General features: G+C 31.1%; 1 protein-coding gene across 1 annotated transcript in view; it reads right to left on the reverse strand.

The window, feature by feature from the left end:
• Positions 1 to 4119: 4119 nt before the first annotated feature.
• Positions 4120 to 20513, reverse strand: part of LOTGIDRAFT_158254 (hypothetical protein) — a gene marked incomplete at both ends in the record, with an annotated part of 30571 nt that continues 14177 nt past the window's right edge. The window contains 4 exons of the mRNA XM_009050970.1: positions 4120 to 4136; positions 5813 to 5938; positions 7810 to 7910; positions 10946 to 11135. Coding sequence (XP_009049218.1) covers positions 4120 to 4136; positions 5813 to 5938; positions 7810 to 7910; positions 10946 to 11135 — 434 coding nt within the window. The remainder of the gene's footprint in view (positions 4137 to 5812; positions 5939 to 7809; positions 7911 to 10945; positions 11136 to 20513) is intronic.

Here is a 20513-nt window from a genome sequence, read left to right on the forward strand (position 1 = left end):
AGTTTTAGAAGCACATATAAAAATTATGAAGAAACTTCAGGATTTTTCCAGCTTTGTTTAAATGAAATGAAATGAATGAAAATATTTTGTCAATTCACAAAAACGTCTTCTACAATCCACCAATATAGAACTATTGTGACAATGTGATTTTGACCATTTGCAGGGAGTAGGTATTTGATGCACTATGACATATTCTGATACAGACGTTCTGATAAAATCACAATCTCAGCATTGCAAGTTCTAATCCCAGTCAGTGTGTGAAAGTTTGGTAACTAAGTCATCTTCAATCATTACACTGTCAATTCAGCTGTAAATGGGTACAGAATAAGTCATCTTTCCTCAATAAATTGTCAACCAAGCTGTAAATGGGTACTGAAAATATCATCTTTTTACATAGTTCCAACCAACCCAGCTGAAAATGGGTAGTGAATAAGTTATCTTTTCAGTACTCCCAGTGGTAAATGGGTACTAAATAAGTCATCTTTCATCATTGTTCCAGTCAACACAGCTGTAAATGGGTTCTTGCCATGGGCAAGTACATGTTTCTTTCATAGTAGATGTATCAATCCAATATACTTCTTGAAACAAATTCCTACTGATTTTCAAAAAAAATTCCTGAAGACTTTATTAGATTATCAAGAAATTACTTTTATTAAAAATACAAAATGTATAAGTCATTGTTAATGTATGAAGTTATTTAAAATATTGAAATATTAAAACTATGTACTTTACTCTACATCTGTATAGAGTATAAATAAACGAGAGAAGCCAACCATTCTTTATTTTCATTTAATATTACAAATTTCATTTTTATAAGAAATTTGCACCAGAATGACTCGGTAATGTTTGAAATATCATTAAAACTTCAGTATAGTTAAATTTCAAATCAAGAAACAGCGAAATGTAGAAAATCTGTGAACCATATGTAAATTTGATTTAATATGCATGCATGTAGATTTAAATATAACTTAAGAATTGATATAACAGATTGAAAATTCTGGCTCTCAACCTGCTATCATCATTACATTTTCAATCGGATGTCTTTGCGTGCATTCTATTTTCTGTTTTTGACAGGCTGATATTGGTAATTACTCTACACCGATACAACCTGGACTGTGCGCCCCCGTAAGTAACGCGAATTACGTTAAATTTTCGTAGCTCTTGATGTAAACAAACAGATATCCTCACATTCACAAACAAATATTACCATTAATTTATTTTCAAATCACATTTTTCTCTGATTTTACACGTTTGATTTGCCACCTGGGCCTACTTAGAATACAAACTTTTTACACGAACATAAAAGTTATGTAAATTATCATCAGCTGCCGTTTTTTCCAAAATATATTCCCGAGTTCAACTCTGGTGCATCAAAATGTTACATATCACAAATATTTCATCTAAGTCTGTCAAAATAATCAGCCAAATAAATTTCTTTTTCATCTTTTAAAATATTTTAATATCTACTTTTCTATTTACCAATGTTTTTATATCTAATGTACCTACAACTTGATAGTTATTAAAGTCAATCTTCAGTTCATTCTGTCAGACCAATTGTCGAATGATAGTTTTGGAATTTGATGGAATTTTATTCTGATGCTGTTAAGAATGAGATATCAATAAGGGAAAAAGTTGTACTTATTACAAAAAATATTAAACAGCTTGGATAAAAGCTTTACACTGACAAAAAGGACAAATGAAAAAATTTCTAAATAAAAACATTGAAAAATACTTGAAGAAAGACAAATTTTTCTTTGAAAAAACTCAAATTACAAAATTTTTATAGAGTGAACTAAAAAATATTAAACTATATCCCAAATTCCCATAAGAAGGAAACTTTAGGTAAGTAAAAGAAAGACAGAAAAAATGTGATCATAAGCCACTGAAGTGTTTCTGAAGAAGGCAATTAGCCAAAACGTTAACCAACAAGACAATAGTATATACTTAAAAAATATTAAAGTATTGATTAATTAAAAACTAAAAAGAAATTACAATGTTTTGAAAGAACTAGAATTTTTGATGGCGGGAACTCAAAATATTACATTGTTTTGCTTTGGAATGAACTTGATGAATTACTATTAGTTTTGATTGAGCTAATGAATTTGCAAAATGTTAATGGCATTATATCAAAATATTACTAACTGTTGAAAAAACAAAGTTTTGATTAAACTCAAAGAAATTACAAAGTTTTGATTGATAGAAATTACAAGAAATTACAAAGTTTTGATAGAAATTACAAGAAATTACAAGAAATTACAAAGTTTTGATAGAAATTACAAGAAATTACAAAGTTTTGATTAAAACTCAAAGAAATTACAAAGTTTTGATTTGCTATCCGTGAAATAAAAGTCAATATATAAGAACCAGTGTTTATTTAATAAATAAAACTCAGAGTGCAGAAATATCCCTTTCCTTTAATCTCACCGATTCATTCACACTAGAAAAAAGTTTACGCTAATTTCAACTACATATAAACAAGAATTATCAGAGAGAACTAATAGAAAAACATATGAGTTTGTATTTCACGTTTTCACCGAGTGACCTCTCACAGTCGGTAATGACAGTTTTGTTGTTTAAATCTCAGTGCAATTGACACATTCCCGCATCAACAGGATATGACATCATCGTGAAAAACACGAAGAAAATATGAGAAACAAATTAAATTGGCAGATAATTTCTACACATTGGATTAACATGTCAGTGTGTTTGGAATTCAAAGGGTTAAATTACTGCTTGTCATATCATGGCACTTGTACAGTTTCAGAACCATATCTCTCCACTAATCAGAATAATTTTCTTGTTGACAAATTTCAGCTTAAAAAATGCTCAGGAATATAAACAAAGTTTTGGTGATATGGAAGGTAATAGCAGTCATAATGATATATTTCAGTTGTAAAGTACTATAGTTTTTTCAGTTAAAACTGCCCATAGAAATGTGCAAAATGTGTAAAACGGCCCTAGATAAATTGCAGGAGAAAGGGATATCAGATTTTAATTTTGTTTGATAAGTGTTACGGATGGCTTCTATCTTATTAACAGGTTAAGCATATATTTAGATCATTGTATCACTATTAATGGTAATGATGTTTCATGTGTAGGGTCTGATCAAATCAAGGATTTGGTCAAGGAGTGAAATTTGTATTGAATTTTCTTGTAGCAAACCTCTCGCTCAAAATAAAACTTTATATATGCAATACTCAGATCAAAGGTAAAAAGGGGGGAGGGGGTGGGGGTGACACTATCAGGGAATGATCACCCTTCCACTGTAATTACTCTCCTCAGAATACTTTAAAGAGAGTCCACGCAGCTAATAATATTACTAGAACATTTTGTCAAGCTACTCTAACATCCTCAACAAATAAAAGAAAATAAATGAAATGAATAACAATAATTAATTATAATTACTTAGTATTGTCTTTCCTCCGGATTTTAACAATTTTATTGATCAACAATTATTATTTTCTCTCATTTCAAGTTTTTTTTATTTTACTATGGATGGTACAAATAGCCCCACTGGTCAATTATTATTGAGGAAAAGAGGTGAGGGATAGAGTGTGCTATGTGAGGGATAGTGTGTGCTATGTGAGGGATAGTGTGTGCTATGTGAGGGATAGTGTGTGCTATCTCATATCGAACGCTGGATCCATTTGATTTGTCAATTTTGGATGAAGTTCCAATAACAAAATTAAAACAATTATATTCTCTCATTTCAAGTTTTTTATTTTATTTTACCAGAGATGTGTGAAAATATCCCCAGTGGTCAAAAATATTATTGAGGAAAAGAGGTGGACCAGAGGTATCTTTCATTGTTATCCTAGTGCCCCAGTTGAACAGAATGCCAAGTTGACATTCATTCACATGGAAAAATTAACAGCTTTGAATTTACTCATTTAAACAAAATAGTGCCAAAATCTTTAACAAGTGTTTCTTTATCTAAAACCATTATAGTGGTATTTTCATTAATTTTTCTTGATGGAACTTGGCAAAAAGTTAGTATGTGCACATCACAAGAGATATTTTATTGTAATAAGATTATAGAACAGGCTTGTAACTATAAGAGTACCTTCCACCTTAAAGTAGGCAGCTTGGCAAATACCACACACCGGTTATTTGTTTGAGTTATTGAGTTAATGAGACTACAATCAGACAAATAGTTTTTATCAAATATATTAGATTGTTTTTAATCTGATAAACAACCATTTATTAATTGTATACCTCTACTTCTATAGCTATTAGATCTGAGGAAATATAGTTTATTTAGAACCTGAAACAGCTCAATCAATGCCATATGTATTACTTTTCAATAAGCAAGTATCTTGTTCCCTTAACTTACTTATTTCTGATATTTGGGCTACAAGAAAATCTTACATAAATATTGTTAGTGATTTTGATACAAATAGATGTATAAAGAACCATGAATTCATTTTAAATAAAAAGTTTAGACTTAATATATTACCAAAAGCTATTTTTTTTTGTCATCATTTAAAGAAAATTTCCATTTGAATACAACAGAAATAGAGGTGCATATAAGCTCTTTTTCTTAGTTGTCTTACAAAAGATGCGAGAAGCCAATAACAATAGAGGAAGAAAAAAATCCCATTGGTCTGATGATATATAGCTAAATTAGACATCAAAAACCACACAGAAAACATAAAACACATAGCTAATAGGATTAATTTACACAAAAAACACAATTTTCCATTCTACCATTATTTTCTAATTTGTTTAATCCTTTTCTTTTCTGCCATTTTTAGATAAAATAAATTATTTTGAAAGAAATCTAAAACCGAGGAGCTTTTCATCTTGGCTAGTTTATTTTTCTCTAAATAACTGTACAAAAGGTAAAATTATCTGCGATACATCTGTGAAAATGTTTATCAAGACTAATTTTTCGTCATTTAAGAATGACAGTCCCGCAGTTTATGAAGTGCGAGGCGAAATAAGATCACAGGACTGCAGTCGAATTTTATCAACTGGCTTAATTTACTTCTTATTACTTCTACATTTATCTGTATTTTAATGTCTCTTATTGTAGTCCCAATTGTCAAGACATAATTTGTCTGTACCCATTTGTATTGAAGATTGTACTGGATGTTCAAGATTTACTACATGTCAACTGCAGATCTGATTTAGATTCTTGCACTGTGATTATAAGAAAGGTATTCCTAGATCCTAATTTAATTTGTGGAATACAAGATCAAAAAGATACTCCAACAATTTAAGCTTGCCAGTAGCGGAAAATTTCCATAAAAGTATCAGGCCCTTAATGATATCTCTCTTTACCAGCCAACTGCATGAAAACCATTCAAACTAGTCTAGAGTGGATTGACCCAAGACCAGCTGGTAGACTGGTCTCTCATGAACCAGAGGTGTGAGACTAGTGGATTAACATAGTCAATATCAATAAAAATATGTACAAGCAAGACAATTCTGTCAATCAAAAATCTCATCTTTGAATGGCATTTAGAAATTATGAGTACGATATATAGACACAGCTTTATGGAACAACAATCTCTGGTCAAAAATCTCGTTCAAAGAATTATGAGATTCATCTAGGGACCTTTTTCTCCAAAACTTAACTTAAAAACATCCAGATTTTAAGAAATACAGTAATCTGATTGGATGATAAAACTAAATTTAAAATCAATTTTAGTGATTGACTAATCAGATGACTGGAACACATAACTTATAAGTTGATTTTTCAAGAATAAGGCCCCAGATCAAGCTGTTTTTCTCCTGTCATTGTTGGTGCTGTTGAGAGCTGCCCCTTCCGACTCCCCGCCCCTACCCCCAGACTCAAAGGGAGACTTACCATCCTCTGGGTCATCATCTGATAATTTATCATCTTCCATCTCCTCATCTTCATCACTCCTAGTGTGTGAGGATGGTTTATCATCTTTATAGTGACCATTAACATGTAGATTCAGTGGTTTATTGTCTGAAAAATACAATCAAAACATTAACATTCATATAGGTAGGTTATACAAAAACTTGTGAAATACATGGTAAAAAAAAAAAGGAAATAAACAATTTTTGTCATTTTTATAATTTTGATGCAACAAACTTTCAAAAGCTGATCTCGACTAATATTCTATTTAAGCCAAATAAAAATCAAAATCAAGCAATTTTTCAAGTGTTTCAAATTTGAAGTAGAATGATACTAATTTATTTTGGGGCAATAGATTAGGGGGATGATTTGCTGAATTCATCTTAAGAATTAAGTCAGTTCCCTAATTCCAAATATTAGAATTCAATTTATCATACAATTATAAAACATCTTAATTCTGAAAAGATAGCGAGGGAGTAGGGGGGTGAGGGAGTAGGGGGTGGGGGATGGTTGTGGTGGTGAATGGTCGTTTACTCTTAAATCAATTTATATATCATACGATTTTAAAATATATTGTCCCTGATCAATACGAAAACTAATATAAAATATAGTCAGAGACAATAAAATGTGAGCAAATAAAATATCCAGAAAAATAAATAAAACTTGGCCAGCCACAAGAAAAACAAATACGTGGAAACGATCATAAAGTATAATTGACGTAGCGTTATCAGCGAGAACAATTTTGATATTCATATTGGATTTATAAGAAGCTCTCCAAGTTTCAAATCAACGTTCTCCAAATAATAAATATGTCGTAAACAATGGCAGATCAAAGTTAACAAGTCAGAAAGATTCGATATTGAAATGTTATAAAACTTGGTAAAAACTTTAAGTAAATTATACAGAGTAGATTTATACTGTTCATTATCAATAAAATATTTCATTTTCAATCTCTGAAGACTCTTGAGACATTTCATATATCAAATAGTCACAGCCAGAATTTTTATTTTCATATCTCACTCCTAAATTATTTTATATCATGGTAAACCAATGCACATCAATGAAGCGAAAGAGTCAAAAATAGTTAAAAGATAAGTTTAGTCTTACAAATAGATTTTATTTTGATATGCTACTCCAAGGTAAATTATCAGCAATAGCCAGTGAACTATAGAAAAGATGATATGATTTGGATTAAGCTGCATAAGACCTAAAAAGGAAGTGTATTGCTTCTAAAACTTGATTTAAAAAAAACTATTGCATGCAACAAAAAACAATGATGGGAATAGAGAGATGAATTGAGAGTAAAACTGATATAAAATAAAAAGGAGGAAGATAAAGTACTAGAGACTGAGGAGAGGCAAAGAGGATTTCTTATTATGGGCGGATGGAGAAGGGATGAAATGAAATGCATGGAGTGTTAGGTCCTTCTTTCCTGCACCAAGTGGGCTACTGAAGGAGATGAAGGAATCTGGATAAAAAGAGGATGAGGTATAAGAGGGCAATTGTGATAGGATAAAGATGGTGGATCAAGACGAGGATAAATTGAGAATGGGGATAAACTGAATGGTGGACAATGGTGGATAAAATAGGAGACTGGGATAAAAAGAGGGAGATAAGGCTGGGTGTAAAAAGAGGTTTGTGAATGAGGCTTGGGGCAAAAAGAAGAGTATAAGAAGAGGCCAGGGATAAAACAGAATGATGGGTAAGGCAGGGTTTAAAAAGAGGGTGTGGATAAAATGGGGGAGATAAGTTGAGGATATGGAAAAGTTGAGAATGGGGATAAAATAGAATAGTGGGTAAGGCTGGGTTTAAAAAGAGGGTGTGATTAAAATGAGGGAGATAAGTTGAGGGTGGGGAAAAGTTGAGGATGGGGATAAAACAGAAAATCTGGGTTTAAAAAGAGGGCGTGGATAAAATGAAGATTGGGGATGAGGATGAACTAAGAAACTTGCATTTGAGGAGTTGTAGTGCAGGATACATACTGGTATAGAGACCAAGACCTTTATTAAGGTTGTGTTCTGTGGTATATGGTGAATTGGGGTTGTACATCCCTCGACTGCTCTCCATACCATCTTCTCGACTTCTGGAAGTTAAAAAAAAAATTAATTGGTTATGAAATATTTTGAAGTATCTCTATGTAGGTTAGCAAAAGCCTAAGCTTGTTTCTGAAACCTTATTAATATTCTTTGAAATTATACATAGCGAAATATAATATTTAATTAAAATACGATATATCTTAATTTCACTTTGTTATTTTATTTATTTTACGTATTTATCAACAATAACATAAACATCTTGCCTAAAGTTTCAACAAAATATTCTATAAAACTCTTTTAATAAAGATGTATGTAAAATCTTGTATTTACTATAAGTTTATATACTTTAACCTAAAATATTTGAAATTTCTTTAATTTATTTTTTACGACATTTCTATTTTAAATAAACTCAAGAGTTGAATTTCAAATAGTAATATATTTTTCACGTCTGCCTCAAAATTCAAATTAAACCATTTTCAAAGACGTCAAAGTAAATTGAATCAAATAGAATAGTGTTTATTTAATATCCCACCCAATGTAGTGTTCGCAATCTGCAATCCATTTTGGATAAAATAAAAACTTGCATGTGTTTCCACCCTGTCCATATTTAAACACAAGGAAACGTCACCTGCGTTACAAATTCAATGTGTAATACATCCGAAAAGTTTTCAATTCCTAATGTTCCGAATTATTATATAAACCTGTCTTTGATTTTAAATCCAAACAATATTAAAAGGAATAAGACATTTTTCACGTTCTTTTTTTATTGGGCGCGTGTACCCTCAATAATGGGATGCATTAAGGCATTCAAGACCGTAATATTACATTCCATTTCCTGATAAACGAATTCCATATGTTCAAAATAAAATGAATTCCATTTGTACGATTTATTCGCGAAGTAATAAGAGTCCAAACTGTCGTAAAATTAAACAACAACCATCTTGAACGAACGAACATACGAACGAACAAATTCGTTCTCGATATTTTGACTATTTACTTTGCCTCGTGACTTTCAAGAGTTTGAAATTAGAAACAGAACGTGAGTGATCCCTGACTTTTAACTTAAATCAACGAAGAAAAGGTGCGAAGAAAACAATAGGAAAAGGGGTGATTAACTCTTCAATGCGGGTGGTCAAAGGTCTGCAAAATGTTTGTGACATTTGAAACTGCACTTTACGTAATCAATTATCTTATACTTGGTTCCGGCCTCGAATCATTTCAGCCTCTTTCTGATGTTTTTCTTCTACTGATCATTTGTTTACATTATGTAATAATCGAATTATGGGTGGAGCTTATACATGTCAATCATCATTACAATCTGTTTCCTAAGAAACTGAATATTTCACTAGTACTCACTATGTTTATATTTTACATGTTCTTTCAGGTCTTGAATGTTTTAAAATTGATGCTAACTCATATTGTTATGAATTTTGTCATCTTAAGGAGTTGAAGTTGAAAAAATTTATTATAATTTTAAATAATTTTTACAACCAGTTTGGCTCTAGTCAGATATAATAAAAAATACAGTAAATCAACAGTTTAAGGCTCCAGTTAGACATGACTGGTAAATACAACCAAATTAACAGTGTAGAGCTCTAGTTAGACATGACTGGTAAATATAACCAAATTTGCAGTCTAGAGCTCTAGGAAGACATGACTGGTTAATACAACCAAATCAACAGTCCAGAACTATAGTCAGACATGACTGGTAAATACAGTCAAATCAAGATGTTTAGGGCTCTAGTCAGACCTGACTGGTAAATACAGTCAAATCAACAGTCTAGAGCTCTAGTAAGACATGACTGGTAAATACAACCATATCAACAGTTCAGCGCTCTAGTCAGACATGACTGGTAAATACAACCAAATTAACAGTGTAGAGCTCTAGTCAGACATGACTGGTAAATAGAGTGGAATCAACAGTCTATAGCTCTAGTTAGACATGACTGGTAAATACAACCAAATCAACAGACTACAGCTCTAGTAAGACATGACTGGTAAATACAGTGGAATCAACACCCCAGTCCAGTTGTGCATCATTAATAAAATAAAGTGGAATGAAATATATTTAATTGAAGTGAGTAGATCTACTGAATGACCCAGCACCTCGAGTTTGATTTAATCCAAGCAGGATATCACAGTATACAAATCACCAAGATAGAGTCATTAATACTCCTAACTACTTGAACTGAACAACATATTGAAAGTGAGGTCTTGTTTTATTCCTTTCTGACTGTATGTGTACCATATTTACCATCCGTATGCCTGCTGAGCACTTGAAGAACTCTGGGTTATTAAGTGCGTCTGTTTAACTAACACCAAAAGTTTCTTAGGCTCATCAAGTTTCGTTTACAAACCAAGTTAACAAAATTACTTTTCCTTTTCGTTTGGCGATGTTTGAACAACATGAGTATTCGTAACATCTGGGTATATTTGGAATAAGTTAGTTTTATAAAATCTATGTCCACGTGCGTCTTCAACTCTCCTGTTTTGAAAACAATCTGGAACCTATCTTGCGTTGCCGTGGTTGTCTGTGTACCGTGTGCTACCATGGTGAAATAAAACAGTTACTAAGAAACGACAATTTAATTATGTTTTGTAATGTAAATGTTAGTTTTTATGCATTTTAAATGTGTTGAACAGATTTTTCTGTTTAAAACCACTATTTTGGTCTATTTCTGTTCACACTCCGTTGCTATGATGGCAACTTCCTGTAGGTTAGGTTCGGTGTTAATTTAGACAAATTTCACTTTTTAAAAATTATTTTAATTTTTTACTGCAACTAAATTATCCGTTTTCAAATCAAAATAGGCCAAAGTCTCTAAGGAAAATATTTTCACTGCATCTGAAGTTGCAAAGGTGTTTTTTGCCAGTCATGTTTGACTCTCTTACCACAATGTCATCTTACAATATAACCTATATGGCACAAGGTATGATTATCCCAGATTTCTCCTAAAGATTGATCCAAATTTTTAAAATTGAGTTAGGAGAGAGTGAATTCAAAAATTTCAAAACTCAAAGTCAGGGAAGGTGACTCATTATCATTTTTTTTAACAAAAATTAAATTTTAATCGACACTTACCTGACAGGCATCAAATCTGATTCTGAACTTGATCTGTCTTTAATTATAGAACCATCAGGTCGTAATCCCAGGTGTGACGCCATCGCTATGGATACAGGTGGTGACATCATCGGGTGACCCAGATGCATGAAGGGAAGTGGTCCCAGAGCATAAGGATGAGGTGGGAATCCATTGAGTAATGCTTTGCGGTCTGAAATGAGAAAAATAGGACAATTAGAAGTCAGTAAATGACCTCAACTGCAATCTCCAACCCTATCCTTGCCCTGCCAGGCTATATGAATAACTCTTTTAAGGGGTTAACAACTTTTGAACAACCCTATCCTTGCCCTGCCAGGCTATATGAATAACTCTTTTAAGGGGTTAACAACTTTTGAACACTGTAAAAGTCAATACTTCTAAAAATATTTCTTAAAAATTGTGTAAAGTGCCCACACATCTGAAAATGTTATGAACATAAATTTTAAAAGTAACTAAAACTTGAATATATATATTAGTGGTCTGAAATCTGAAGAAATATTTTGGGATAAATTCATTAATTTCCTAAAAAATTGAAAAGAAATTGAATATTAATGAAATGTGAGAAAATTATCATTAATCTTAATCATTTAGTCTTTTGTTATTTCAGTTGTTGAAGTGTTAATTCATTCATTGTTGATATCTTTATAAAACAAAATACCCAAAAACTAAAAGTTAATTTATCAATTTGACAGTGACATGTCAGTCAGTGTATGAGTTTGTCACTTCAACTGTCAACATCCCACATTAAAATGTTAAAAATATAGAAATATCACCTGCTAATAAACATCGAATAAAAAAACAAAAATACTGATTACAATCCTTGAAACAAAAATGGCAAATTAGTTATTAGGAATTATTAGAAATACTTCAGAGTTAAATTTCTTGACTCATAAAAACTCACAAAAATCCATGAAAAAATCATAACCACATTTCTTGCAAGGATTCACATTTGATCCTAGATCATGTAATTCCTTTTACAGAATGTTTGTGGGAGAATTGACTGCAATCTTTCATTCAAAAGTGAGTGTTGGAATGGATGTCTTATAGATACATACAATGTTTCTGGAACTCCCAGCGAAAAGAGAAGCACTAAAATAAACCAAGTACTAATGATCTGAACCACAAAAACGAACACTGAAATCGAAACATATTGGCATTGGTAGCATTGGAAACATTGGTAGCAGCTGATGAATTTTTCACTATATCACATTATTGCACAATATTCATTTTAAGAATTTACAGAAACTGCAGTTAGACATCATATAATCCCACTGTATTCTATAAATAAAAATTAGCCCATTTTATCAAGAAGAATAAAGCTATTTTTGGAGAAATTCGACCTTGGAATTCAGACGAAAATAAAACCTGAAGATTTATTTGTTGATGGGTGAATTAAACTATTATTTATTATAAAAACCAAGACAAAAATACTAAAAATTATATTTATATCTAATTTCTGCGTTCTTGTAAAGTTTTTAACACCCGAATATAAAGACATATATTACATATATCAGTTTTTATATACAAAAAGTGTCATTTACACTCGGAGATCACATCTTCAAACGAAAGATTAAGACAAATCACGACTTTTTATTGTAATAAGAAATTAAAAATGGTCAAAGGTCCACATAAATTTTTTTTCAACATAAAAAACAAAAGCCAAATGTCAAAAGTATGTCTTTTGTGTCCAAAAAATGACAAACCTTTGTGTTTTAAGAGAATTTGTAAAATTGCCTATCATATTTTAGTACTATGTTTTTAATTTATCACTGAGTTTTTACATTTTTGTATTAATTTTGTCACACTGTTGATTCTATAATGTTTAGTAGTTGAATATAAATTTCAAAATTACTAAAAAAATATTTCAAATTCTTATGTTCATATGAAACAAATTTATTAAGAAGTTTCTCATGCTAATTTACTAAAAAGGGACTCCAATGCAGATTATTCATATTCCAAAGAATTTTCATATTGTACATCATACCATGTATAAGCTTAGACTTGTGATAAACTTTTAATTTTTAAATATTCAAAACTTTTAATTTCATCATTGAGGTAGAAATGAACAAGTTAGTTCGATTCGTAATATCAATTTAAAATATTAATATTGAAGATTATATTTCTTAAAATTGGAAATCTTTATCCATGTTAAGATGAAGAACAAATAAAGTATAAATAACGGATTAGCGTCGACTACGCCAGCTGAAACAATAATGATATCATCCCAAGAATAATTCTATCTTAATTCTGATTGGATAATATAAAGATAAATCATATTTATTACATTTCAATCAATGTCTGAAATTTGCGATTAACTTTTTGTTGACACAAGTCTTGGTAATCCACTTCACGTCTAAACTTTGATAAATTCACGAACGTTTGCAACTAAACCTTGTAAGTAGTCTTGATTATTGAGTTTTCTAAGATGAAGAGCGCTCTTACAAATGTCTTGTGGGATAGCTTTTGTTTAAATTTGATGCCGATGCCATCCTTGAATCAAATTGCACGATGTTTTGAGAGGCATTGATCAGAAATGAAAAACCTCGTTTCCGCTACTCAATGTGGCTTGAGTCAACAATAAAAGAAAGAGAAGCCCTATATATTGATATGGAACTATTATAACTTTCCGGCTTAAAGACAGAACAATTTTCTCGAGACAAGTGGAATGGAGGATTGTGGGACAATAGAACGATCTTGCTGTCATATTGAATTGTGGGTAAACAAAACCTGCCGAGAAACGCGAACAAAACGATTTATGATTTCAAACAAATTGCTCAAGATGGACAAAGACAAAAGATTATTTTTCAATCAAAAGAAATCTAACAAGTCATCTTGATACTTAGAAATACACTTCACCTGTAAACACAACATATTACTCTCTCTTCAACCCTTCGACACGAAAACAACATTCAATCTTTAATGATATTTTGATCATCAACATGCACATTATGAAAAGTTGTTCGCTCTTCAGAAATAAAGACAAGGAAAGTAACATTAGTATTTAAAATGATATTGTCGTTCCACCGTTTTCAAAAAGCTCTTCACAGAAGATGGAAACACAGGAATTTTAAATGATATTTATGTTATTTGGTTTCAAAAACTCTTACAGACAACAAAAGAGGATGAAATCTCAGTAGGTGAAAAAGCTCAATGGAATGAACTGGTAATATAATGATTATAAAACAGTAAAGTTTCAGAATGGAAATTCAAGATTAAAGTGACATAGTCATCTAAATATTTGTTTACCAATATTTGAAACACCTGATGGTACTTCTCTTTGGAGGAGTCCATTACTATACAACTTTTACTCTCGATGTAGCCATACTTTGGGCAAGATTTTGATTAACGGTATTGTCTTGCTTGTGGGGATTTTTAATTAAGATATAGTACAATGTAGATATATTTCGTCCCCCTCCAGGTTAAACAATAATACAAACAGTCTACTTTGTCCTTAGTAGTTTCCACCCGCTATTTTTTCTACCTGTAATAGAGTTCATGTTAAGTTGTAAATCAGACCTGCATCAGCACAAATATTTTTGCGCAAATATAGCCAGTATCTAGGTAACAATCTTTTTAACTATCACCTCTTTAACCTTTTTGAAAAGGATAACAACTTGGGTTCACAGTTAAGGATCCATTCTACCAGCTGATCCTTGACAAACCTCTTGAGATTGATCTTTCCTGGATTATCCGTACCAATTTACAGCTGAGTCAACTGGAATTATGAGTGAAGACGACTTATTCAAGGCCATCAGACTTTTGAACACCAATCAAGATCAGAAACCCACAGCGGCCATAAAATTGTGTTCATATATTCAAATTAAGTAGCATACTTTATCACCAAATATACTTTTCTGTTTTAATATTTAACACTGGATACAATCTGGTAAGTTAACAAGTACGTTTTTATTAATAATGAAATATCGAATTAATTTCCAAGTACGAAATGATACATTAATGATAATTGTAACAAATGATAAAAACGATTGCATGAATAATATAAATATATGTGGATACTGTTACAACTGATAATACTTCATAATCAATTCAAAAATAATCATATTTAATTGTTAACAGTTTCATATTCTCGTTTCATCCAAATAGAAATAGATTCGTTTATATTTCTGTAATTGTCGCGACCTCTCTCGTATCTCACGCTAACACAATAGCGCTACCTGGTGGCGATGGTATCAGGAAACTGACGGAGAGCAGCGATAACGATATATCAATAACTGTCAGGAATAAAATGATTTTTATGAACAACCATGAAATATGAGCTGCGTACATTAAAATGGCCTGTTTCAGAATATTGATTAGAAATTAAGACTCTATTTCTCATTGTTAGAGAGAGTCTAATGACCATTATTAAGAAACAAATTATACTTGATGAATTTTCCCAGCCGTCAGATTGATCTGGTGGTCATTAACAGAAATGTCCGGCAAGATACAAAGATTTTAGACTGGTGTTTTGAGGCGAGTCTGGTGTTACAGACAATTTACAAGCTTGGACATGTATACTTATACTGAAAATGTTTATCACTTCATTATACCAAAATATTTTTAAAATAGTTCTGCAATTAAATTAAAATTAAATTATTTTTTTTCAAATTTATTGTCACTTATATTTGAGTATGATTTTGATCTATCAATAAGGACTCATGTTTTGTTTTTTATTTCAATTCATCTGAAATGAGAGTAAGACAAAATACAAAACCTAAAGCCCAAAACCAAGACATAAGGACAGATAGTTTTGAAATAAGGGTTAATAATTAACAATATTATTTGATAATTATCTTAAAGTCATGCTGAAAAGTCAGCAAGTGTCTGAAGCAATTTGAAGATTAATTAAGTAAGTATTATCTAACATACAACTGAAGACAGTATGGGATATTAAAATTGAGAGATATTCCCTGAAAGAAATCTTTGAAACTGTGTAATAGGAACTTTAAAACAGAGTATTGAATCAGCTGGGGTATATTTGATAACATATTGTACTATCATGTATCATTGTATAATATCAAATAACCATGAATATCTCCACATCTTATTAATATAATTCCATTAAACACTGGACGTTTAATAGACTTAAATAAATACACTTAATAACCAATATTTAAATTAGGTGTCAAGATTTAAATTACGCTAATATATGCCAAAATATTAAAACTATAGCTTAGCTCAAGTAAGATTAGTCAAGAAAATAACGTTCATATACATACACCTTACAACTCTGCTTTCATGCTTGTCATGCATTTAATAGAGTCCACATTGTATTTGGAAATAATGCACATAATACCACTCAATATTTATTTGAAATTTCACCAAGCTAAGATTTATATATTGAATGCACCAAAACTTTCAAACTCGTCAACTATATTGTTTCATAGAGTCCACATAGTTAAGTGCATTCTTGGAGTTTTAATGACAATAACTGAACTAAATATTCATTTGAAATTTCACCTGGCTAAGATTTATATATGATATTTTAAGCACCAAAAATTTCAAACTTGTTAATAATTGCATTTAAGATATTTAATGAAAATAACATCACAGTATTTATTTGAAATTTCACCAAGCTAATATATTTATATGATATTGAATGCACTGAAATCTTCTCACTTGTCATTTTGGCATCAGCATGATAATTAGTAAGTTGGCAAACGTAAACATGAAAATAATCATTAAAGATGTTAGAATGAGAGAAATCTGGAGAAATATTCCCTGATTATTACGAGTTATTCAGTTCGTTTCTACGGTAATTTCTTGTAATGATATCATAATAACATGAAAGTGAAACCACAGAGATTGAAACGAGTCGTAGAAAAGATTTGTGGAGATTGAAGAAGAATGAAGCCAAGTGGAAGGGAGACGATTAACAGCTTCAAAGACACGTTTTTTCTCCTCATTACATCTGTGATTTGTTTCTATTACGAATGAAATCAATGAGAAAATGAGAGCGAAGACGTGGAATCAATGTAAACGATGAGTTACGAATGTTTTTACGATTGCTGATCATGTGATTACAGACGCGAGATTACCAACCAATAGTCACTTGAGATCAATTGGCTAATATTTTTCCAATTACTGGAATACCCTATTGAGTTACAATTACATTCCGACAGTCGTTTTTACCGTCTGACTTGTCGACACTTGATCTTCTGGAATCGTCATGAATAAATATCATCTTCAGTCACATGACAGTCGACAAAATCAAATAAACTGATTTGTGAATACAAGAGGAATATTGAATATGATTTTAAACGCCATATTCGTAAAGAAATGACAAAAGGCAGAATGGAGGCACATGAGGCAAATGCCTAACTAACAAATTCTAAAAGTGTGGTTTTTTTAATTGTTTAATTCATATCTATCAAGACCCCTCTATGCCTCAAATTTTTTGAGGATTGTGCCTGGCAGAATCAGAGAAACTATTAGGAATATATTGGGGTTTTTTTTGTACAAGTTAAGATGTCTCATTCTAAATATTAAAGGTGAAGTCCTGACAGTCTGAGGAAACCATATAAACTGAATATATTTAAAGAGGGATGTCCTATATCATAATTTTTTCTTGTCTTGGTTTATCAAAATCAATCGTGCAATTTTGGAGAATGCTACAATAGATTGTACAAATACATCTGCACCAAAACAAACAAATAAACAGAAAAAGTTGACATTTTACATAAATTCTTGCCTTAGGCAACCCTGTCATCACAAAATACCCCAAAAATATCGGTTAAACTTACTGCAAATGACACAGAATTTGAATATGTCTAATTTTCAAATGAAAAGGAGTTTATGTCATTTTAAAATGAAGACTTTGAGAGTACAATTTGAATGATAAAATGAATGAATGGAGTTTTACGTCCTACTCCTCTGCACCATGTGAGCTAACGAAGACGGGCCATGCCATGCAGGGTGCAATGAGGGAAATTTTGCTAGGACAGCAACATTAGTCTGCTCTTTTTCGATTTCCAACTGTCCAGGGATCTTTAACATGCACAGTCTGTAGCACACAGGGCCTCGGTTTATTGTACCATCTAACAAATTTCATCAGTTTCAGCATTCAAATCAATGTTAAAATCATAGATTTAGTGCTAACAGATAGGCAGTGGTATTTCTAAGTAATCATTAGATGAAGGGGACAAGTAAAGTTAGGTAAAGATGATAAGGAATATTTTCCGTAGAATGCTAGTACAGAATAGGTAGCCTTTCACATACTCAATGTTAATAGAAATCCACACCCACCAACATTGGCACCGTGGAATTTTGGAAAGACAACATTTTTGCAATCAAATCCTAAATTTTAAGTACAAATTGAAATTTTAGGTCTACTGAGTAATGCAACACAACATTGACTATACCAATACAATCAAACACTGATTACAGACCTTCAGGATATGTTATCACAATATCCAGTTTTCTGTCAAAATTAAACGAATTTCTATTGACAATTCAGTGTAATTAAATGGTTTGCAGCATTGATCACAGTCAAATACACACCTTCAGGGCCATATTTCTGAATTATTTTCATTTTTATGTTCAATTAGACAACAACAGTGATGAATTTTATTTGTTCAGAAAATCAGAAAATTGTACACAACCAATCACTAGATAGTCTAATTGGCGCGTTCATTTCCACAGGCAGGCAAATTTTTTTTTTTACAGTCTGTAGCATTAAAGGGCTAAGTTTATTGTCAGGTGTTATGTAGAATTTGATACAAATTTAACGCAATATGTTAGGCCTAATATTATCATCAGGTTACACAGATTTGAAAACATTTTATCAAAAATCTTAGAACCTTCTCTTAGCAGTTATTCTTAATAAGAATTGACCCTTTATTAACTAAAATACAGCACTGGGACAAGTCTAAAGGTAACAAATTCTCAACTATATAAATTTTAAAGAATCTATGGTACCAATATCATCAAGAAAAATCAGAAGATTATGAAAATATCGAATAAAAATGATTTTTTTTTCAAAAGAAATTTTATTGAACCTAAAACTTTACATGTTACAATGATTGATGGGTAAAATATTTCAATTTATTTGAAATTGTCACCCAGCACGCTCCTGTAGACAGACAGCCCCGGGGCCAAAATATCTCCACTCATATTACATTATATTCCACCATAATTCACAATACCTAAATTATACCTAAATCTTCGTATTTTCTTCGCTACATTAACCCTACCCTCCAGCCCTTTTTCATTCAAAATTATTTCCTTTGTTTAAATCTTAGCCCCCATTTATCAGATTTCAACAATTTTTTTATGAATTGTATTTTATTATTTGCTTAATGCTGTTATATTCTTTTATGGTTGTTAAGATTTAAATTTCAATTTTTTAATTTCATCTTAAAGGGATACTGTCATCTAAATTTTAAAATTTCATTTTCATGTAGATATGTATTTTGGCACCTTTAAAATTGATAAAAACAATTAATATGACATCATAAATAACAAGTTTGATTTGATTACAATATTTGAAAAACATTGCAGACAGAGTTTTTCAAAACACCAAATAGTGCTTCTCTTTGGAAGAGTCCACTACTATAGAACTTTTATTCTGGATTTTGCCATACTTTGGATGAGATTATGATTAACGGAATGAACTCTCATTACAACCCTATCGTATTCTTACAATCTATAGAAAAATTTCATTGTAGACAGACCCTACTTCTAATACGTGATCCGGGTAGATGAAATAAAAGTTTTAGTACGACCCATTTCTAAAAATTTTACTTAAAATAACTTCACTGAATCATCATGCACTTTCTTTCTTGTAGCAAATTTGATTTTGAAACAAGTAGCATCAACCAATCAGACAACAGTATAAAAATTTGAATATTATTCTTAGTTACTAGGCCCCTTTCTTGCAAAGCCAAAAACTAGTCTTCAATATCCCTTTAAAGAAAGAAAAAAGATGTTCATGTCCACAAGTCATCTTAGAAAAAATGAAGTAAAAAGAAACACCTTTATGTGTTTTAATGCGTAAATTTAATTTTTGAAAAAATACATTTATTTGCCGAAAGAATAAAAGAAAATTAAGACGAGAAAATTCTCTTAAAAGTTTTCTTTAATTGAAAACAATTATTTCAAGTTTCTTGTTTTTCTGACAAAACTAATGGAGTTTTTTAGTTGGAAATCAGCTTAAAGGATTAAGCTGGTGGGAAACAATGGAACTCAGCAGGTTGAAAAAACGAACACCATTCTTTTTTTTTTCTAGTCCATTCATAAACAAGAACCTTGTCAGCATCAAGTGTTTTAGAAGAATCAAGTAGAAGTTAATAGAAAGTAACGTTTTCCTCACTCTAAGCAATCTGAGTAAACCTAGTATATATCTTAATTCCAAGAGTTGGTCCGGTGTTGACTATCATTAAAGAAAGAAAAAAAGAACTATATTTTACAAAGATAACAACTCCAAGATTTTCCCGTACAGCCAGGTCGACTGAGACTATGAATGAAGATTCAAGATGAAAACCCACAGCCTAGCAAATGATGTCATGTAAAAATATATTACCACAGAGTAACCGAAATTTGAATTCAGCCT

The sequence above is a fragment of the Lottia gigantea genome (assembly GCF_000327385.1).
Source record: "Lottia gigantea unplaced genomic scaffold LOTGIsca_16, whole genome shotgun sequence".
In the NCBI taxonomy this organism is placed as follows: domain Eukaryota; kingdom Metazoa; phylum Mollusca; class Gastropoda; family Lottiidae; genus Lottia; species Lottia gigantea.